Raw genomic sequence first — 22595 nt, 5'->3', positions numbered from 1 at the left:
GTATTCCATGGAGATTGGCATGGTCTTAGTGTGCCTTCATTCAGCAATCTCTAAATATGTACCAGACTTTTTCTTGCCCTTCAGGTGAAACTGGATATTGCTTTATGCTAATTGGACTCTGTGTGGGCTTGTTTCAATAATAACTGGAGGAATGTCATGTGCCATCCACTTTGGTTTGCCCTCTGCCCATGTTTTGGACACATTTTGAAGGGGAGCTGTGTGGCCATTGATTGGCGAGTTTCCCTGAGGCCAAACAGTCTCATTCCTCCTGCAGGGGGTGGGTTAGCACTATTTTTGGAGGGCTTGGTGGTCCAGTGTTACTGTGGATTGCCCCGTGGCATTAAAGATAATTTGAGCCTGTAGTTTGGACAGCAAGTCTTAACACAGGAGGGGGCACTCTGGGAGATATAAGAATTCATGAATGATATCCTAACCCCCAGTGTTGCAGGTCCTGGTATGGAGAAATAGTTGCTGGGAACTTTTACCAATTGCCCCCATGATAGTGGCTTGTCTTTTTTATAATGCCTGGACTAGGTTGGGCATTACAGAGTGCTCAGTCCCAGGGTTGACCATCATATGTATGGAGAAACCCCCAATTTGGACTCCAACCATAGGCTCTGTGGGGCAGAGAAAATAGGAGCGTGGTCTGTCCTAATAATCACAATCAGAGTCTTGTATTCCTGCAAGTCCAAAGAAGTGATTTGCAGGTCTTCCTTCTGAATTTTTGCTAACCAAATATTAAGTTTGTGACATTCCCCTAGCTCTCCTGGCTAATGCTTTGGCTGCTTATTTTTCAGCAATGTGGTAGAGTGGCCAGCTAGGACATTCCTGCTTCCAATGACCCCCTCCCCACAGTATGCACAGTGATTTCACCCTAGGGGTGGGCGCCTCTCTCTTCTTGAGGCAGGGGTTTCCCGGTTTATTTCCCTTGACACAGGATTGCATCCATTGACGATTGTTGCTGGGAGAAAGCCTACTTTTTTCATCTTCCGGTTCACTTCCCTCCTGGTCTCTACATCACGATTGAGTAAACCTTGGTGGCTATTTCCAAGAACTCAGAAATATTCATTCCAGTGAAGCCATACAACTTTTGTAGCTTTCTGAGATGGCAGCCCGTGCTTGTGCAACAAATGCTGCATTGACCATTGTTTGGCTTTTGGGAGCATCTGGGTTAAAGGCTGTGTAGACACAAAATGCTTACCATAGTCTCTCATAGATTTGAGCCAGACTTTCATTGAAAGTTTGTAGGACTTCAGTGGTTTTTGCCATGTTTATTGCTTTTTGACTCCCAGCTCTGAAAATGTCGACTATGGTCCTATGTAAAGTTTCTAGTCAGTTGAGGCCAGTTGTGTGATTGGTATCCCATTGGTGGTCCTTGACTGGGAACTGGGTGTGGGCATTTTGGTCACTGTCCAAGGTTCCCTCAGGTGGGTGCTCTCTGAGGCAGGGTATAGCCCCTTGTGTGACCCACATTCTTTTTCAAAGTTAAATAAGGTCATAATGAGTTGTTTACAATCAGCACAGGTGGGTTTGATGGACTGGACGAGGTCAACCCTGAACTGAGGCTTCTCCAAGTATGGTGGGGTATGGCTTTTCCAGTTAAATTAGTCCATTGTAGTCCAGAGCTGGTACACATATATATAGTTTCCCCCTTGAATCTGGCCATCTGCATCATAATAAACCTGAGTTTGGGCTTCGCAGAGTAGGAATGACGTTCTCCCTGCTCCCCCTTCCTCTGAGGCTCCCCATGATCTGAGTTGTTGTTTTTCAGGGACTCCTTCCTGACTGATGGTCAGCACTGGGCTGACAGGGGCAAATGTCTGTGTGGGCAGCTGTGCTGCATTTCTCAGTGCAGATGATGACGAAGACAGCTGTGATGATGGAGTGGTTACACCTCCTGATGCAGATTGCAATAAAGGCAGCTGTGGAGATGGTGTAGGTGCATTCCCTGGTGTGGATGGCGATAAAGGCAGCTGTGGGAATGGTGTGGGGGGTGCACTTCTGAGCACAGATGGCAACAGGTGAGCACTACTTAGGGAAATTGGCTCACCTCATTCCTTATCATAGCCCATGTAGCAGCAATTGCATAGGGTGGCAGGAGGTAATTTTCATTTGGCCCTTCTAGAATGGGTGGGTTGGCACTGGATTTGGGGCGTACTTCCTCTGGAAACTTTGCACAGTGCTTTTTTGGCTTGGTTCATTGGGACAGCTCTTCTGGGTTTTTGTATTAGGCAAATCCTGGCTTCTTTAGTTGTACCTTCCCTAACCAGAGTGGATTTTGTCTTATAACATATTGCCAGGCATTGATTTAGGGGAACTGGTCAGGGTGCCCTGGTTTTCTGGTTACTGTGTTGTGAACTTTATGGATGATCTGGGGGTCAAAAGTGCCCTCCTGGAGCCAGCCCATGCCAAAAGTTGGCCATTCTAATTCAGAAACTATTTTAAGCTTTCCTGGCTGGAACTTTATGATAAATACTTCTCTATTGAATACTCGGGGAAAGTTTTTTAGCATACAACCTAATGTGGTCCTACTTTGTGGGTTTCCCATGTTTCCACCTTGTGCCCATGCTGCACAACACTCACTCAGCCCAAAGCTTCATCCATTTCCAGCCACCTGCCTCTCAGGAACTTATGGTACCTCTTAGCCTTAGCAGGTCGGTATAAACACCCAACTCAGAAGAGGGTCCCCTTGCAGGGAGGCCATCCAAATCACCCTTGACTAGATGAGTTCACCACAGAACCATGGATCAGGACTCTGTAATGGCCCTCACTCAGGCATCTCACTCATCTCACTCAGCCTCCACAATCACACACACAACCATCCCTTTCTTTTCTTGGACCTAGAGAAGATGGCTTCCTCTCTTTTCTAAGGAGTACTGGGGTCTCCTCTTGAGAGCTGATCAGATTCCTGTCCTATTTTTTTCAGATTAATGCCTTTCCTGGGTTTTGCCCCTGGGTGTCTTACATTTCTGGTGTGAAGAACTCTTTGCTTCATTCTCAAGGTCCCTTGAACTCTCCAGTGTCTCTCGATTCTCCAGGAGGGCTCTTGTGCAGTCCCAACCACATTTGAATCAAAAGGAGAGTTCAGGGATACCCAGGGCAGGGTTTACCTGAGCTCTCCCAGGCTACTCAGAGATGTCTTGGAGGGCCAATCAACTGTGCTGCCTCTGACCTTCTCAAGATGAGCCCCCAGAGATGTTGTAGTAGAGAGAAGTCGGACGTGCATGATATTGAAGGCCAGGAGGCAAGAATTCTGAGAAGAAAGATGTGTTACAACTTGCCAAACTTGGAATACACTTGTCCTAATAAAAACTGAGCCCTGAATAAGAATTTTGGGTTCTTTTTATACAGAGGATGTAGGAGTGGGGTGTCAAATGGTGCTTATATGCAAAAGGAATTTTTGTTAGTTTCTTCAAGTGTTTTATCTGAGTATCAAATAGGTTATATCCTCCAGGTGAACTTCAATTAACACATATTCTCCACATTCCAGGTAAGCTTTTAGCATGAACCCTCCATATTCCAGTTAATCTTTAATTAACACCTCCCTGAATATCCAAAGCCTCTAGAGTTTATTCATTTCAGTTGGCTTTCCAGGGAACTAGGCACACTTGGATATAGAATAAGTTTAAATTTATGCACAGGCTCTATTAATGTGAGGTTGAATGTATAAATTAGGCCCAGCGTTGACTCAAGAACTGGCTTAAGTACCAGGGGTAGAGACACCATTTTTATTAAGACTTGGGTTCATGCAGAGGAAAAGAGTCACTAGGCTGGACCAGATCTTGAAGGTCTTTTAATGCTGGCCTAGGAGGCATGTATTTCCTCTGGAAGTCATTAAGTCATGACCTTCATCTGGTATCCATGTGTGGTTTAAAGCAGAATGATCACAGACCCTACTAGAAAAGGTAAAAGGAAAGAGAAGTGATCTGAATTATTGGAAGTTTTGTGTAGAGGAATACTGGCTGGTGTTTGGCAGCTACTTCAGGGTTTTATCTCAAATAGAAGGCAAAAACAAACTATTTTGAAGCAGCATATGTAGGATCCAGCAGAGGAGGGAAAGGAACAAGAATTAAGGCAAAGCAAAATAGGATGATGCATTGACCGCCATTTCAAGGAATAAAAAGGATTAGTGCCAGAAAAGTGACAAAGCCCAGGAATGTGTTACTTCTAACAATTAAGAGGAACAGCATCACATGATAATTTTCTTCTATGCTACCTTCACAAGTGTTTCTGGAAATTCAATAAATCCTGAATTCAATGCTAATATTTTCTTGTTTGTTTTATTGTGTTATACTTTGGCACTTTGTCAGTAATCTGATCTTTATGGTTCCTGGAGAAACTAATAAATCCTTCATAGTCTACAAACTCACCACAATGTATTCATGGGTGGCTTGATTCTTATTGGCTCTACCTATCACACATTGGCTATATTTTAAATGGAAAAAAAATCTATCATATGTTTTGGAAATTTCTCCTACATTTTTTCTTTGAATTTGGATTTTCAGTTATTCACTCTGCTTCTTCCGTCTCAAACATTTTTAATGCTGGAACTACTCTAGAGAAAATCTGTAAGTCTTATTTTCTTAAAATGTTTCATCTCTTTCATACTCTATTGTGAGTTCTTGATAATTTCCACAGAACTATGTCTCAATTGTCAAACTTCTAATGAGTATGTTCAGCTTAGGTAAAGATTTTGCTCTTCATATTTTAATTCGATAATTTATTTTGACTAGAATATTCATTATTTTCATGCTGTCTACTTTTTCTTTATCATATCTATCTGTTCATGAATTGTATATGCCTTTTAAAATTATTTTTAACTGTATTTTTTGAATAAACATACAACACAGAAAAGTTGCCTTTCTACACATGCCTCTTCTGTCACTTTTACTTAACCGGTAGTTCACACTAGGGTTGGTTTATCCTCAGAAGACTTGAACCTCTGGACTGTCCATGTGTCAGCTGGACCCTGAGCCTCTGTAAATCCAGAGTGTTGCAATTCCTACCCTCTGCTTCATTGGACTTACACAGGCCAGTTAACAGGTAGGTGAAGATGGTCAACCACCAAACCAGGGAACTGAGAGTGCCTACAACTGCAAGCAGGAGAAATGCATCCAGCATCCATGTGGAATCTAAGGCCTTCTTGATACTGAGGTAGAGTGGACATCACCATCGCAGGTTCCACAGGATGGAGGAATAAAATATGGTTTAGAGTGAACTTAATGATATTCTACTATGGAAATATTGTGACTAGTAATGGAAGAAATTGTAGCACTGATCTGGAGAAAGTGGCCATGGTAGTTGCAGGGGGTTGAGGGAAGAAGTGATGTGATGTGGGGGTATTTTCAGGACTTCTAGTTGCCTTGAATGATGTTGCAGGGAGAGATGCTGGACATTATACATCCTGCTACAACACACTGTGTAGACTGTGGGAGAGTGTAAACCACAATGTGGACTGTTATCCATGTGGTGCGGTGGTGCTCCAGGGTACGTTTGCAAAGTGCAATGAGTGTGCCACGGAGGTTGAGGGGTTGTTGAAGTCAGAGGATTGGGGTGAAGGTTGGGGTATACGGGAACCTCTTATATTTTTTAATATAACATTTAAAATAAAAATAAATAAAAAAGGGAAAGAAGTATATGAGGTTCCCATATAACACACACCCCAGCCTAACTTACTCCTCCCACATCAACAACTTCATCATTGTGGCACATTCATTGCATTTGGTGAATACATTTCATAGCATTGCTGCACTGCATGGATAATAGTTTACATTGTGGTTTACACTCTCTCCCAGTCCAATTAGTGGGCTATGGCAGGATGCATAATGACCAGCCCTGCCCATGCAATATCATTTAGGACAACTCCAAGTCCCATAAATGTCCCCAATCATAACTCAAAGAAGCAAAGAATGTTATGTGTGAAAAGAAACAAATCATATGAAATAAAAGGCATATACTTCTATCACATGCCTCCTTGAGGAGCTTACTTATATTTCATTTAGATTCATGTTTAAATTCACATTAGTTATATTTTTCCTAAGTGAATTAATCTCTCATTTGTTGACTGCCGAACTAAATTTATTATTAATAATTTTCCTCATGTGCACTGCAATATTAATATGCTATCTTAAGTATTAAAACTTCTTCTCTCTCCATTCAGGATTCACTCCTGTGTGCATCAATGAACTCTCATGAACCATTAACACAGAAGATGGATTTTCATAAATATTCAAGTATAGTTTTTAAAATTACAAGCTCAGTCCTCTGTGAACTGTTATTTTTTTTAACAAATCAATTGTATTGTCATGTATTAATAAAACATAAATTCATCCAAAGTGTACAATCAATGGTATTTGATGCCACATATTTGTGCATCCATTACTTCATTCATTCTTAGAGCATTCTCATTATCCCAATAATAATAAAAAATAAAAAACAAAAAGCAAAATCATGACCTCTCCATCTCTCTATGCTTCCCGTCATATACAGCTACTCTTCTTTTTTATTCTTTCATTATATTTGTATTTATGTTTTGTAAAACCGTCTTATAAATAGAATATACTGTTATCTTTAATGTATGTTTATACTTTGTTCTGTATGGTCCCCAGTGTCTTATTTTTTTCACTTTATTTTCAATGAACTTTTAGGTTACAGAAAATTCTCTTTGAAAATATAGGAAATTCCCATTTCTTCCAACCCTTCCCTCTCTCACATTTTCCCCTATTATGAACATCTTGTAACACTGATATAAAGAGAGTTGTCACCAGAGGTTCTGAAGGGAGGGTGAGGGAAGAAGAGGTGCAATATTGGTCAATTTGGAGACATTGGAATTGTTCTGCATAAATTTGCAATGACAGATACCAGCCATTATAAAGGATAAAACCCATAAATTTGCATGGTGCAAAGTGTAAGCCATAATGCTGACTATAGCCTGTGGTTTGTAGCAATTCTTCAATATACATTCACCAATTGACACAAGTGTTCCACAGGAATGAAAGGTGTTATTCATAGTTGAAAATATGAATGGGGGAGGTAGAAGAGCCATTGATATCCCCTATGTTTTTGCTCTAACATTTCTATACTCTAAATTTTTTTAAAAAAATAAAGTTAAAAAACTACAAGCTCATTGAAAACTGTATTTATACCTGATTCAGAAGATTTCAACGCTTTCACCTTCCTCTCAGATTCTAGACTTATCACCTTTCTGAGCAAATGCATTGCTCTATATTCATAAACATTTTCCAAAGTCCCACGTCAAAAGTTGGAGTCTCAATTCCTGACCCCACACTATTCCACATTAGCCTACTTATCATATCTAGAAGCAAGCAACAATTTCTTGGAAAACTAGAATGATTGAAATTTCAGTCACAAAGCCAGGAATTAAGAAGGGAAAAATTATATTACAATGTAGGTCTTCTTTAGTCCATCATGTATTGGAAAAGGGGATATTTTTCCTCAATATCACCAGGGAAGGGCCACCTGGATATGACTGCATTTACATTTTGATAGCTCTTTCTGCCAATTTTGAACCCTTGGACCACAAACTTCCCATTAATCTTTGGAATAATATTCATCCCTATATATCCTCAAATATTGAAAGGAACTTAACAGCCTCTAAGACTGCAAAATAGCCACAGTGGAGCACAGTGACATGTGACCTTCACTCCTACCTGAAAAGGAAAGAATAAGTCCTTGTTGTCTGTTTAGGTTGTCTGTTTGTTTCTGGGGTAACATGAGCTCTACCAACCATAGCCTAAGGGATCATTAACTATCTCTAGTCAGAAAAGGCAAACTTGAGTGTGGTAGACCATAAATTTATGTGTATTCCCACAACTTAGAATTCCTTGCTTTTAGCATTGATTCACTTGTAAGTGGATGTGCCTGCCCAATGAGCACATCTTTAAATTCCCTTCAAAATCAGTTGCCATAAGCACCCCTCCTCTTTTTTTAATACCAGGGTAACAGAAAACTAGAGTTGTTGAATGTGCCATAGATGTTCAATGTGCTAGAATGTGTGAGGTGCTTTCCAGCTACTTTTCTCTGTCTTATGTTAAGAAAAGACAAGAGTTTCCAATATAAGGCCATGCTCCCACAAAAATGCAAATGTTAGTGGAAAGCAATCTGGAGGTGAAGAAATGGATCAGTATAACTTGTTGATTAATGTGTTTAAGATGGTTTATAAGGACTGAGGTGTAAATACATGTGTCAATTTTAGTAATTCAAAATGCACATTTATTTCTACATTGTTCTTAAGGTACTGATTTGTAAGTTTTGATTTTAGCATGACTGTTTCTTATCCAGACACAGACACATTGACATGTGGGTGACTTATCAATGAAAGGCATGACTTGCGTCTGCCATATAGTATATGTTGTGTGGCTACACTGGGACCTATGTGTTTTAGGATGCTCATCTCTATGGACTCTGGAGTCCATGATCCCAGGATGCCCTTCCTAAAACTTGACCAGCATAAGTCCTTCATGACACAGCATTCTTCTGATGGGATGGAAACTAGTTCATTGAGTACACCTGCTGCACTGACAAGGTTTAGGCTAAAACTTCCTGGAGAGGAGGTGGTCCCTGGAGGCTTATTGATGAAATCATAGCGCCTATGGGTGAAAAGGATATTCCAAACATGTTTTCAACCATTGATTTTCACCTGGGCACAGGACCTCAGATGCAGAGCCTAAGGGCAAAATATGTTCAGTTCCCCCTACTGACTTTGAGAATATGGAAAAGCTTAACAAAAAGAGGTCTTTGGAGAAATTAGATTCCCCTTTCCAGGTCATAATAATATCCTGCACAAACACACACACACATATATATATAGGCATATATATCTCTATATCTATATCTCTATATCTATATCTATATATATGTTTGTGGCTACAGGATCCATTTCAGCTCTGTCTTATAAATACTTTGCACACATGTAAAGCTTTGGCTGTGATTCATGGAGACACTTCTGCGATGTACCCACTGATTTTTATTTTCCTGCTACTTCAGCTTCCCCTCTCTGCGTGGCAATTAACTGATCCTAACTGCTTCCTCAGAATGAAACCCAGTGTATTTAAGGATGGAGATCTAATCATAGGTGGCTTTTTCCCCCTTTATACATTTCTAACAAATGATGGAATCACACAGCCTACCAAGGAAGTCTATTTAACCCAGTAAGTGCTTTTTCATTCATTTTCTGCATTGTTATTAAGTTGAATGCTGACTAGGCAATTTGCCGATGGCTCGATCAACATTCTCCACATTACCTGTCCTCTCATTCGCACCTGCTACCCACAACCCAGAATATGAGTAATTTATTTTGTTTCTTCCCACTGCTATTTTTTCTTTCAAAGGGGAATGAGAATATTCTAGTTTTCTTCAGTTTAGTTACCATGTCTTTCCCTTTTCCAGTTCTGGGATCCAAGTGAGACAGCCCTCTCAAAAAATCTCCACTCCCCTTGCCTTTCCCCCTGACTCTGCTGCCACAAGCAGTGGATCAAGTGATATGTCTTAGAAAACCTATCCTTTGGCATTAGAGCTTTGCTAAAAGGTTTCAGGTAAAGGTCTGTTCCCCAAACAAGGGTTTGCTAATTATTCTTTCCCCATGAGGATAGTCGCTAATATTCTTACCAAGATGACCCAGGTATCTGTGTCCTCCATGCATGGACAGATTTCTTACCGTAGGCATCTGGCTACTGTTTGAAATATCTCTGTATCATTACCTCTCAGGCTTCATTCATGCCTCCTTAAACGCCTGCCTGACCAGGTATAAGAGATGAACTATTTGTGAGATATTTTCATCTGCAACTTGATTCTGATTCATGTGGGCATTTAAACTACCTCCGTTTTTAGGTTTTTGTGGCTGCCAGTTCTATATCTGATGGTGCAACTAATGAATTGATGAAGTAAAACTCCAAGGGATCATGTTTCAAAAAAAATTGATAAAAATAATTCAGGAGACTCCAGCAGACAGGTTCTGCTCATGTGAGAAGAGGGGATTTCACTCAGTAAAATGATGGGTTAATGCTTTTTTGAAAGTGCCTGAAGCATATAATTTGCAAGCAGTTCTGCAAAATTTTGACAGGGGATGGAAGGGTTAGAAATTTGGGACACCTTTCTCCTTCAAAGGAGTTTGCAACTAAATTTTCTGTCTTTCCATTTCTGGATATTTGTCTGCCTATCTCTTCCATTCTTTAATATCTCTCTAATGCTTCCCTGCTTAATTCCTCTCTATAATTTTCCAAAATATATTTGTCCCATTGTCATCAATGACTGATGCACACACCTCATTTTGAAGGATGCTGCTGATTGCTGTCTTTTAATGCAGGAGTACAGCTTGGTTCATCCAGGGACATTTCGAGATGAATTTCCTGGGGTAGAAGGCCAACTTTTCTCATCTGTGCCAGCTTGCTTTAAGAACCCTATAAGGCCGAGGGAAAGAGTGGTGTAATGTCTGACTGAAGAGGAAGCACTAACTGCTCTTCTTCTTACACTCTGCTATCCACTCAAACCACCTTGGGGTGTGGCGATTTGCCTTTCAAGGCTTTGGCCATTTTTCTATTCACTTCTAGGCCTTTTCAGTTTTTAAGAATATTGTTGTTAGTGGAATTAACAAGAGCATTTTCATTAAAAATTCATTTCATCATTATGTTGTTGCTAGCTTTAAATATTTTTCTGTAACGTATCTTTAAATAAAAAACAACATGAACTTTCAGTTCAAGTAAAATTTAGGTATATTTTCTTTTATTTTGAGTGCCTTTTTGGCCATATCTCCCTAATCTACAGGTTGATAAATAGATATGCTTATTCTAATACTTTGTGTTTCCTCTGAGAATTGGAAAGATTTTGCCTCAAGTATGTAGTAGATTACCTCAATTGTATATTCCAAAATTATATACTTTCACCACTAATCAAACAGTTCATTATTCCAAGACCAGCTTGATAATGCGTGAAACAGTCACTTAAACACAGATTAAGTCTCCTTTTTCTGTTCTGTCCTGTTGATTTATTCATATCTTCCAATGCCATTCCCATTCTATTTAAAATATTGTGCCTAATTAAATATTACAATTATTGGTTTTTCTGCTATATTCTCCCCATAGTGTTCTCAATTATTTCAATAATTTCCTGAACTTACCATATTTCCAGAAACCTCAAGCTGTATTAACATTAACTTTATAAATGTCTCAGTGATTTCTAAAAATAGTTTATAGTAACATACATACCACCTAAATTTTCCAAATGATATTCACATTATTGTGCTGCCATCACCAACATCCATTACCCAAATGTGTACATCATCTCTAAGAAAATATCCATAAGCACTAAAAAATAATTCCACCTTCTCCTTTACCTCATCTTCTGCGCCCTGGTAACTGGTACTCTACTAATTGTGCTAACTTTTTTTTAAACAATCAATTTTATTGATACATATTCATAAAGCATACAATTCATCAAAAGTGTACAATCAATGATATTTGGTATTATCACATATTTCTGCATTCATTACTTCAATCATTATCAGAAAACTTTCGTTAATTCAATAATAATACTACTAAACATTTATAGAACGTTTGTAGACTCTTGACATGGTTGTAATATTTTTGGGGATGTACGACGGATTGAGTGTGGGACCTCTTACATCCACTGAATTAGACCCACTTCCCTGTTTGTCATGCACTTATTTTCCTCAGTAGAGCTTTGTGGTCTTGTTCACAGGTAACGGACAAATTTATTTATAGGTAAATTTACAGTGAATTTGTTGTTAAAATATGTCTTAATGGCATCAATTATTAATTATATTAATTAATATTTGTATTAAAAATATAAATGAAAATGCCCAATATTATAACATTATTAACATTAAGAATTTAATTTAATCTATTGCTATCATATCTATTTCCCATAAAGCTTAATAAATTATTGATATTATATTTAAACGTTGTGTTGTCTATATTTGATTGACTACTTCCTTATCAATTACAAATACTTTTCACATTTTGTCTTGGGTTTTCTATGTGAATCATCTTGCTTCCAGCAAGATTGTGGTTTGCTCCTTTCTTTCCATTCTTTTTTGCCTGTTATTTTATTGCGTTTTGTAATAGGCTAGCAATGCCAGTAAGGTAAAAGCAATCCTGGAATTAACAGACCTCATCCTCCCCTTGATTTTAAAGAGAATGCTTTTTGTTCAGGGATTCTTCAAGCACAGGACATACCGCAATACATGAAGCATATGACATTCTGCATCAGCAAACTTGGCTAATGGTTTTGGCTCATTCAGATCCTGAATGGGGAGAGTATTAGACTGTGCAGATCAGCCCCTGTGTGGGGGTGATCCTTCCATGCCTGACCTTCAGCCACCTCCAATTTTGATTCACTATCTTTGCATTAAGCAAAGTCTAAGTTCTCAATTCGAGTGCATTTTTCTTTTTGTGTTTAATCATATTAAGAAAATACTCTTCTCCTAAACAAATATACTCAGTTAGATGCTCAATGTTCTTTAATGCTTTATCTACTTCTTTGAGTGTGCACTTTTTTTATCATTGCAGAAAAATGAAGACTGATAGTAAACTATTATATAATTTGCTAATAGTACATTTTATGATAATTTCATATTATTTTCTCTTGGTGTTTGTCATGGTTATGGTGCTCCTTCTTTTTTCTATATTGTGGAAGAGATTTCTACTAGGTAATTCAATTTTTTCCATAGAGACTATACCATCCTACCTCCTTGTAAAATGTGTTTATAAGACACATTTAAAGAAAAATGAAAACCTGAAAGCCAATGTGTATACTTAGCAATAAAGGTACCTTAGAATACTAAAGATAATAACCATAATTAACCAGAGGTAAGTATATTTATATATGAATGAGGATAAAATGCTTCCTTAGGCATTGAGTTGTACATTCATAAAAATAAAGGTTCAAATCTTCACAAAGAAATAGCAATTATTATAAACATATAAATATATAATATCCTCAAATAAACAATGAAACAAGGTATAAACAAGGTATCATAGTGAGAAATTTCAATATTTCTCTCTGAAATGACTACATATATCGACTAAATATAAATTATATTTGAAAAATTTAACAAGTTTGATTGATTGAGCACATGTAGAAACCTGTGTCCAACTGTTGAAATGTACAGTAAGCGATAGCTATTAGTGTGTTAATCAAGCCTGTGAAAAAGAATATTTGAAATGGATGCAGGAGACTTTTGTTCTTCTTGGAAGTTCAGTTGCCAGGTAAAAAAAAAATGAAAGGAACTTCATTTGTCCTGCAAAATGAGTTATTAATAAAGGAAGTGGACACAAATCAGCAATAAAGATCAAAAGAATTAGGGTCATATGAAGGGAGTACAAAGGAAGATCTTGGATTAATTGTTAATGTTATTATTGTAATATTTTAATTAAGAAATGGTTAAGAGACTTTCTAAACATCATGACACCTTTCCCTTTAGTATACTAGAGTGTTTCCAGTCCTGTTAGGTATAGGTAGGGATCACCTTGCACTTCATCAGTTTTCTTCTCCCAAATATTCCTGCCTTGCATGATTCTTCCTATTCTGTGTTCTGACATTCTTCCCAGTATGTCACCACTGGAAGAGGGCATGTCCACAACTTGATGGGGTAGAACCTAAGGCTAATTGATTATCAGTCTTCTTGTGGACGCTTCTCACCAAACAGATGTTATGCTCCTCTGCCTCTCTCATCCAATTCTGCTTATGCTGTGGAAATGAAATTTTGGAGAGATATGCCCTTCAGTTGGAATTACTCTAAACTCATGTCAATAATCCTGCTATTATATAAACCATTTAATAATGTGTGAATATGAAGAAATCATTCTTGTTTCCTGACATAAAGAATAAATTAAAACTTCTTTATGAATTTTTTCACTCATTACACTTTCCTTTGTAAACAGTATCATCTTCCTCCAGGAATGCAGAATTCAATCATAGCATGCAAATACCTTTTAGCTCTTTTAGGATTAGCCGACGTTCCAAGGCTTCAGAAGAGCTAATCTAGAATGAGTCTACTTGTGCTTTCATCCTTAATTTAGTAATTTTATTGAATTTGAATAGAATCATGATTTGAGTTTTCTGCCTAAATATAACTTGGCATTCCATACAGGTTTCAGACCAAGAACTACCAGTATGTTCTGGCCTTGGTTTTTGCTATTGAAGAGATCAACAGGAACCCCCATCTTTTGCCCAACATTACTTTGGGATTTGATCTGTACAATTCATTACACAGTGAACAAAGGACATTGGAGAATCCCATCATTTGGCAATCAGGACTGGGCAAGGACATTCCTAATTACACCTGTAGGAAAGAGAGCAAGTCTGTAGCAGCCCTTACAGGAACAACATGGGCAGTTTCTGCCCAGATTGGAACACTGCTGGAACTCTACAAAATTCCACAGGTGAGCCTCATTAGATGGGAGGGGAGATAAATGAATATTTCCTTTGCTAATTTCACGGGCCTTAAAAGAAAAGGTCACATGAAGGAATTGTGTTTACTCATGTCTCAAATGTTACAGCCAGTATACAAAGACATGGTGCAATGTTCACATGTCATTTTCTAGAACATATGTGAAACCAAGTGAATAAAAGCCAAAGGAGTTAAGTAGACCCTTGAAACTGATCAATTAGTTTCCACTATGGTCTCAGGGATTGGGAGATGATTAGAAAATAAGAAGAGCCAATCTTCCCTTTTTCCTGTTTAAAACATTGTTTAATGAACAAGTGAGTAGGATTTACAACTCTGCTGAGACTCAGAGCCCAGCTGCAATTTGGTCATTCTTGAGTTTCCAGTCTCCTGGATATACACCAACCCCAGCGCTAACCACAGTTCCAGTAAAAGTGACAGAAGCAGCATGTGTAGAAAGGTCACATCTGAGTCCACCTCCATCACACTGAGGAACACAAATTCCAAAATAGGGTCCACTGACAAGGCACTAAACTCCAGAGTCAGCTGCCATGATCATAGACCTGTGTGTCTCTGTAGCCCTCTGGAGCACCAGTACCTGCGGTTGTATCTACTTATCCAGGTCAGCTAACAGGGAAGTTGAAGTTGGTCAACCACCACAACTAGGAACTGAGAGTGCCTACAACTCAAAGTAGGAAAATCACATCTGAGTGCACTCTTGATATAGAAGTGGAGTGGACATCACCAATCCAGGGTCCACAGAATGGAGGAGTAAAATGGATTAGAATAAACTTACTGGTATTCTACTAAAGAAATATTCTTACTAGTGATGGAAGAAACTGTAGCATTGATCTGGAGAAAGTGAGCACTCTAGTTGCAGAGGGCAGAGAGAGGGGAAAAGAGATGGGATGTAGGGGCATTTTGGGGACTTGGAGTTCCCCAAAATTATATTGCAGGGACAGATGCTGGACATTAATATCCTGCCATAAATACTGAATGTACTGGCGGGGAGAGTGTAAACTACAATGTAAACTCTAATCCATGTGGTGCAGCAATGCTCCAAAATGTATTCACCAAATGCAGTGAATGTGCTACCCTGATGAAAAAGGTTGTTGATGTAGGAGTAGTGGTGGATTGGGGTGTTGGGTATGTGGGAACCTCATATTTTTTAAGTTAACATTCTATGTGATCTATGTATTTTTAAAAAAGACAATTTAATAAAAAATAAAATAAATAAAAATAATACATTGTTTAATTTTCATCAGACCTGATTTTGTGCTGCAGACCAATCTTCATTCTCATACTGGCACTTTCACTCCTACCTTTAGCTTGCTTTTGGCCTCTATGACCCACAACTGAGTGATGATGGCAAGTGGTCATCTCTTTATCAGTTGGCTCCCAAGGACACATCTCTGACCCTTGCAATGGTCTCAATGCTGCTCCATTTCAGCTGGAACTGGGTGGGACTAGTCATCTCAGAAGACAAGAGAGGTGTGAAGTTTCTATGGGACTTGAGAGCAGAGATGGACAAAAATGGAGTCTGTGCAGCCTTCTTGGAAATGATCCCTGTCACTGAGAGGCCAATTAGCTCAAAAGACTGGCAATATCATTTACGGATCAGAGAATCATCAGTGAATGTGACTGTCATTTATGGTGATTCCGACTCCCTAATGGGATTGAGCTTTTGGAGATACAGACTCTTAGTTTTAGGGAAAGTTTGGGTTACAACCTCACAATGGGATTTTACCACCAGTGAGAGAAACTTTTTACTTGACTCACACCATGGGACCCTCATTTTTTCACACCAACTTGCTGATATGCCTGGATTCAAAACATTCATCCAGACAGTTAAACCTTCAAAATATCCAGAAGACTTTTACCTCACTAAATTGTGGTACCTCTCTTTTGATTGTTTTGTTTCCGAATCTGATTGTAACACTCTGGAGAAATGTCCTCCCAATGCCTCCTTGGAGTTGTTGCCTTGGTGGCTATTTGACAAGGACATGAATGAAGGAAGTTATAATGTTTATAATGCAGTGTATGCTGTGGCTCAGAGCTTTCATGAAATGCTTCTTCAAAATGTCCAAATGCGGTCAGTGGAAAATGAAGATGGACTGGTGGTTTACCCTTGGCAGGTAATACCTCTTCCATAGAACAGCATGTGTATTTTACAACATGTCATAATCATGAATTTCTTGGAACGCAGCACATGCTCAAGTCAGGAAGTTTAGGGTTGTCTCTTGAAAAGTGCAAGAGATGATTTGCTTGTTCACTATCTAGGAGGTAAATCTAGCCCAATGCAGAAATGGTAATGAACAGGAAGGTGCCAATGGCAGGGAGGGAAGGAGTTATTAATCAATGGCAATGCTTCTTCTTACTAAAGCCCTCAATATTCTGCCCACCTAAAGTTTTTAATATAAAATACCTAGACCTCTTCCATTGAACTCTTGCATGACAGCAGAGACAAACTTTTTTAAAATTAGTTTTAGGCACTGTGTTAGATACTGTATATAAATTATATCATTTAATTCTGCAAACTCTTCAGATATTGATGACCTTGCTTGGGGAGAATTCAGTTAGCAATTGAGAGTGTTTAGATTTGATTCTTCCAATAGGTTTGTCAGTATCCCACACTCACAGATTGTTTTGATCTCGTTGTATTTGGAGTTTTCCACTGAAACTTAGTATTTTATGCTATGACATTTTAGTCCTCCTTAAGGTTTTTTTTTTTTACTTAATTGAATGTTAATAATAAAATTGCATTAGGAAGGAGGGATTACAGAGGATCAGATGCTCCGACCTTGGTGTTCTGTCCTTTATCAGAGGACACACTTCCTCACAGGTGTGTCTCTTTTAGCTGCATCCATTTCTGAAGAACATCCAATTTAACAATCCTGCTGGTGACCCAGTGTATTTTGATGATGAAAGGAAATTGGAAGCCCGGTATGACATTCTCAACTTTTGGAATTTCCCAGAAGGTTTTGGACATAAAGTTAAAGTAGGACATTTTGACTCAGATGTGCCACGAGATCAACAATTGTCTATATCTGAGGAGGTGATAGAATGGGCCACAGGATTTTCAGAGGTGGGTAGGATCCAACTACCATGCATAGTATTACACCAACATAACAAAAAAATCTTGTCATGGAGGTTGTAATGGTCAAGTTTCTCTAAGAAAACAGAATCAACAGGAGGTATCTGTGAATAGTATGAGATTCAATAAAATTCTCTCATGTGACCACGGGGATGGCCAAGTCCAGATTCTGCAGGCAGGCTGAAAACAGGGGCTCCAATGAAGGTCCCATGAAGACCCTTGATCAGTTCCCAGGAGACGCTGCCTGTCCAAACAGGAGCTGGGAAATTCTCTCCAAATCCTGAAATCAATTCCCCCTTTAAGGTAGTCAACTGATTGTATAAAACCTCATTCTTTGTTGACAGAAATCTCCCTGGTTGATTGTACATGTAACCAGCCATTTATGCAGTTTATTACATGATGACTAACGTCCATAAATATCCTTTATAACAATTAGCCCAGAGTTTACTTGACCAAACACTGACCATGATAACACTGTAACCTAACCATCACAGAGGCTGTCTGCCTTCCTTCCTGCTAAGTAAATGACCTAATTATTCTTTTAACCACTTACCTTTTCACTTGATAAATTTTCCCACCTACTATCCAAAGGATGGAAAAAGAAAACATTTATTTAAAGATACATATCTAAATTGTTATATTTCATATCATGTAATAAACCTGATATCTTATCAATTAATTTGACTTAGGTATTTGAAATTTAAATTTGTTGATGCTCCAATACCCCAACAATTTAAATACTGGTGAATTAAAGTCTCACTTTTAAAAGCATATATCTGATTTCTTCCCAGACTCCTAAATCTGTATGCAGTGAGAAGTGTTTTCCTGGATTCAGGAAAACCTTTCATGAGGGAAGGGCTGCCTGTTGTTTTCTTTGCACTCCCTGCCCAGAGAATGAGATTTCCAATGAGACAGGTAAGTTTATGCCCACAAAAATGTCCCCAAATCTCCTTTATATCCAAAATTCATACAAGGTATTAGAAAGAATCTGGAGGACAACTAAAGAAACAAAATTCTTCCTTCCTTTATTTAGTAATTTCATTTTTACAATAAAAAATATTTCCCTTTGAAATGACAACAATTCTCTGCCCAGAACTAGCTTATTTGTGTCATTGTTCAGACACATGTAAAGCCAAATAGTCTCTAGGAATCCCTTTTGTTGATACCACCAAATTAATACACCTTTCCTCCCTCTCTTGGAATTTAATACATGGTGTTACAATTACCTGATTTCCATATTGAGGGAAAGCTTGTTTAGATTATATTTAAGTAATGTGTTTAGACCTTCCTCGGTTTCTGTGCCTAAAACTGTTTATGACACAGAGCAGATGCTCAGAATGTTTGGGAATGATTTTAGAAATATTTATTTCTATTGAGTACAAATGAGGATGATCTAACTTATCCTTAATGAGGAGTTTTAGTTTCTGCTCTCTTCAAGTTCCCAGATAATTGGGGAGAAAGACATAGACTTTTTTCGTCCATGCTTAAAGCACACAGTAAATGTTTGAACAGGAACCTCTTGACCCACATCTTCATTGGGGGGATGGGTCTCATGGGTTCATCAGAGAGGCAGGAACTTAGTATTATGTAAAGTGAGTGAAGGGAGGAATAAAATCTTGGCCAAATTATTATAAATGAAGAAAAGGAAACCACCACTGCATATAATAGTCAGAGATTGAGAGTACTGGAAAAGAGTTTCTATGTGACAGCATCACACAGAATATTCAGGATGGGGTTTGAGATATGATGTAGAATAGTCTTTAATATTCTTCTCGTAATATAATTAATATCTTGAAATTATTCATATTCATGATATTAAATTATTGAAACTCTTCTATGGTGGTAGATTTCTAAGTTTCTTTTGGTGGTTAATATGCAATTTAATTCCGTGAAATGGTTACTGTTGTTTCAGTATTTCAAAACATGTTGTTCTAATGATATAACCTGGATTTAGTCAACTTGGGAAAATGATTTATGTACACATTGGTTATAAGCAAGTTTGAGGAAATGCTCCTTGTGCACATGTAAAAGAATAGTGTATCTACAAAGTCAATTTCCACACATATGGAGATTAAGAAATACACTATTAAATAACCCATGGTTTAAAGTAAATAGTATGATAGGATTTATGGAATGTTTAAAATTGAAATTGCCACATTTCATGTCTTAATGATAAGGCTAAAGGTATCCTCAGAGAATAATGTTTAATGTTAAATTTTATATACCTATGTATGTATTATTAGTACGCATATTTAAATGTAAAAAAAATCTGATGTTTAAGTATCATGAGCTAAAATAATAACCTTAGAGTAAACCTAAAGAAAGTGGAAGACTGAAAATAATAGGTATAAAAAGGAAACGTAATAAAAGACAAATATGAAAGGATAAAACTCAAAGCTAAATCTAATGGAAGACAAATTGTTAGATTATGATAAATTGATAGAATAATGATTAAGAAAAATTGCATAATAAATAGCGAAAAGACTTAAAAGTGGGGAATATGTACAGAAATATTAAATCATAAAGAATAGTAAAAATAACTTTATGTCAATATATTTGAAAATTTAAAATAAATTCTCAAATTTCCACAAAAATAAAAGTTACCATAAGTGTCCCAAGAAAAAAGGAAAATCTGACAATATTCGTATCTACTTAAGATATTAAACCATAGTTTAAAATGACATATCTATTTAAAAAAAATTGGGGGACCAATGACTTCACTGAAAAATGCAACCAAAATTTCAAGGAAAAAAGAATCCTTATCTACACAAAGTTTTCCAGATATTAGGAAAATCTGGAAAAATGCACATTTAATTTTACTAGAAGAGCTTAACATTGGTACCAAAGTCTGGTAACATTGCTGTAAGAAATAAAATTAATGGGTCAATTTTTCTCTTGAGCCTAAACTCACATTTGGTGAAAAGAAAAGCTGCAATCCAAATCCAGCTCTATAACATAAAGAACTTATTGTGACTAAGTTTATTTAATGCAAAATAAATCAGTACATGAGCACCTCGAAAAGGAGAACCCATCATTTCAAAAAAAATTCAGGAAAATATTGAATAAAATTGAGCGTTCATTCATTATTTAAAAATATATAACAAAACCATTGTTTACCAAATTAGAAATAGAAGGGAAGGACCAAAGTTGGATAAAATGTGTAAAATAGATCTAGCCAGTGCAAAATCATTCCTAGCATATATAGAGTACTTTTACTAAAGCACAAGAGAGACAGAAAATACAGCAATCAAAAGGGCATGGCTTGAGCTCAAACTCTTTCCTCAAAAACATTTTGAAATGTGCAATGCACTTATGAGCTCGTGTTCAGATTAATTACTCACCAAGAAATTACAAACCAAAGTCATAGTGAAAAAGCTTAAAGCATCCCCCATAATAGCAAAGATTAAACCACATGCATGTAAATGGTCTAAGGGAACATGGTACAACTGGAAAGAATGTTGATTGCTGGAGTTTAAGCTAGTGTAACTAGTTGGAAAAGTGGATGGCATTATTTACAAAGATGAATATTTAAGTAGCTTATGGCCAGGTAATGGAACATCATATTTGTACTGGATGTCTAAAGATGCCCTTATGAGTATATGTTATCCACCAGTGTACAAGTTTTAAGAAGAACTGAACGAAAACTCAACAGTGAATGAAAAGAGCATCTCCTATCCAAATGAGGTTCTGAATGTCGAAAGAAGGTCAGAGCTCTAAGAGAAATTTTAAGAGAAGAAAAATAAACAGATTATAACACACACTTTCTTGAAGTCAATGCAAGTTGACAAAAATGGATAAAATTACCCAATGTGTTTCTTTTAGGGACTTATAAATAAGTTAAAATTACTGAACCTGAGCTGATGACACATTGCTTTTCTCACCAGATATGGACGAGTGTGTGAAGTGTCCAGATCATCAGTATGCAAACAGTGAGAGAAATCACTGCCTCCAAAAAGCTGTGCCCTTCCTGGCTTATGGAGACCCCTTGGGGATGGCTCTGGTCTGCACAGCTCTTTGCTTCTCTTCCCTCACCACTGTTATTCTTGGGGTCTTTGTGAAATACCGAGACACTCCCATAGTCAAGGCCAATAACAGGATCCTCAGCTACATCCTGCTCATCTCCCTCAAGCTCTGCTTCCTCTGCTCCTTACTCTTCATTGGTCGCCCAGACACAGCCATCTGCATCCTCCAACAAATCACGTTTGGAATTGTGTTTACTGTGGCTGTGTCCACTGTGTTGGCCAAAACAATCACAGTGGTACTGGCATTCAAGGTCACTGCTCCAGGGAGAAGGATGAGACAATGGATGATTTCAGGGGCACCTATCTTTGTTATTCCCTTTTGCTCCCTGATCCAGATGACACTCTGTGGCATCTGGCTGGGAACCTCTCCCCCATTCGTTGATAAAGATGCACACTCTGAGCCTGGTTATATCATCATCGAGTGCAATAAGGGCTCAGCCACTGCCTTCTACTGTGTCCTGGGATACCTGGGCTGCTTGGCCTTTGTGAGCTTCATTGTAGCTTTCATGGCCAGGAACCTGCCTGACACCTTTAATGAAGCCAAGTTCTTGACCTTCAGCATGTTGGTGTTCTGCAGTGTTTGGGTCGCTTTCCTCCCTGTCTACCACAGCACCAAGGGGAAGGTCATGGCAGCTGTGGAGATCTTCTCCATCTTGGCTTCCAGTGCTGGGTTACTAGGCTGCATCTTTGCTCCAAAGTGTTATATTATTTTCTTCAGGCCAGACAAGAACACTCACCATGGGTTATGGAATAAAACACATTCTGGGGGCAATAAGTCTTTTTAAGTTTTAACTCATTTTGTTCCTAAAACAAATCAGGGGACTGATGAAAATCTATTCCATGCTTGCATTCAGGTATTAGATAAAAATATAATGTAATTTGCCATCAATTAACACATGGATTTCCTACATTCTCTCAAAGTGTTCAGGAACACATCTTTCAGCCATCTAAATTTTTAACTTTAAATTAGGTTTTTGTTTCCTCATATCAAATACACTGATGAATATGGGTGCTCTGCATTCATTGTGTGTGTAATTACTAAATTTACAGAAAT

At 37.9% G+C, this 22595-nt stretch overlaps 1 protein-coding gene across 1 annotated transcript; it reads left to right on the top strand.

The window, feature by feature from the left end:
- The first annotated feature begins 1788 nt into the window (after window positions 1–1788).
- LOC131276825 (vomeronasal type-2 receptor 116-like) lies at window positions 1789–22326 on the top strand. Its single transcript, XM_058290400.2, has 6 exons — window positions 1789–2021; window positions 14129–14420; window positions 15754–16560; window positions 17283–17510; window positions 18311–18434; window positions 21404–22326. Exons 1-6 carry the CDS (start codon window positions 1789–1791, stop codon window positions 22324–22326), a joined length of 2607 nt encoding a protein of 868 aa, XP_058146383.2.
- Window positions 22327–22595: the final 269 nt, after the last annotated feature.

Source organism: Dasypus novemcinctus, chromosome 30, assembly GCF_030445035.2.
Source record: "Dasypus novemcinctus isolate mDasNov1 chromosome 30, mDasNov1.1.hap2, whole genome shotgun sequence".
NCBI lineage: Eukaryota > Metazoa > Chordata > Mammalia > Cingulata > Dasypodidae > Dasypus > Dasypus novemcinctus.
This window is presented reverse-complemented; position numbering and strand designations above follow the sequence as displayed.

Coding starts and splice junctions, on each gene's coding strand:
- LOC131276825 (XM_058290400.2), top strand. CDS start 1,789: ATGGTCAGCACTGGGCTGACAGGGGCAAATGTCTGTGTGGGCAGCTGT. Junction 2,022..14,128: donor CTGAGCACAGATGGCAACAG/GTGAGCACTACT, acceptor CATTCCATACAG/GTTTCAGACCAAGAACTACC. Junction 17,511..18,310: donor GGGCCACAGGATTTTCAGAG/GTGGGTAGGATC, acceptor ATTTCTTCCCAG/ACTCCTAAATCTGTATGCAG.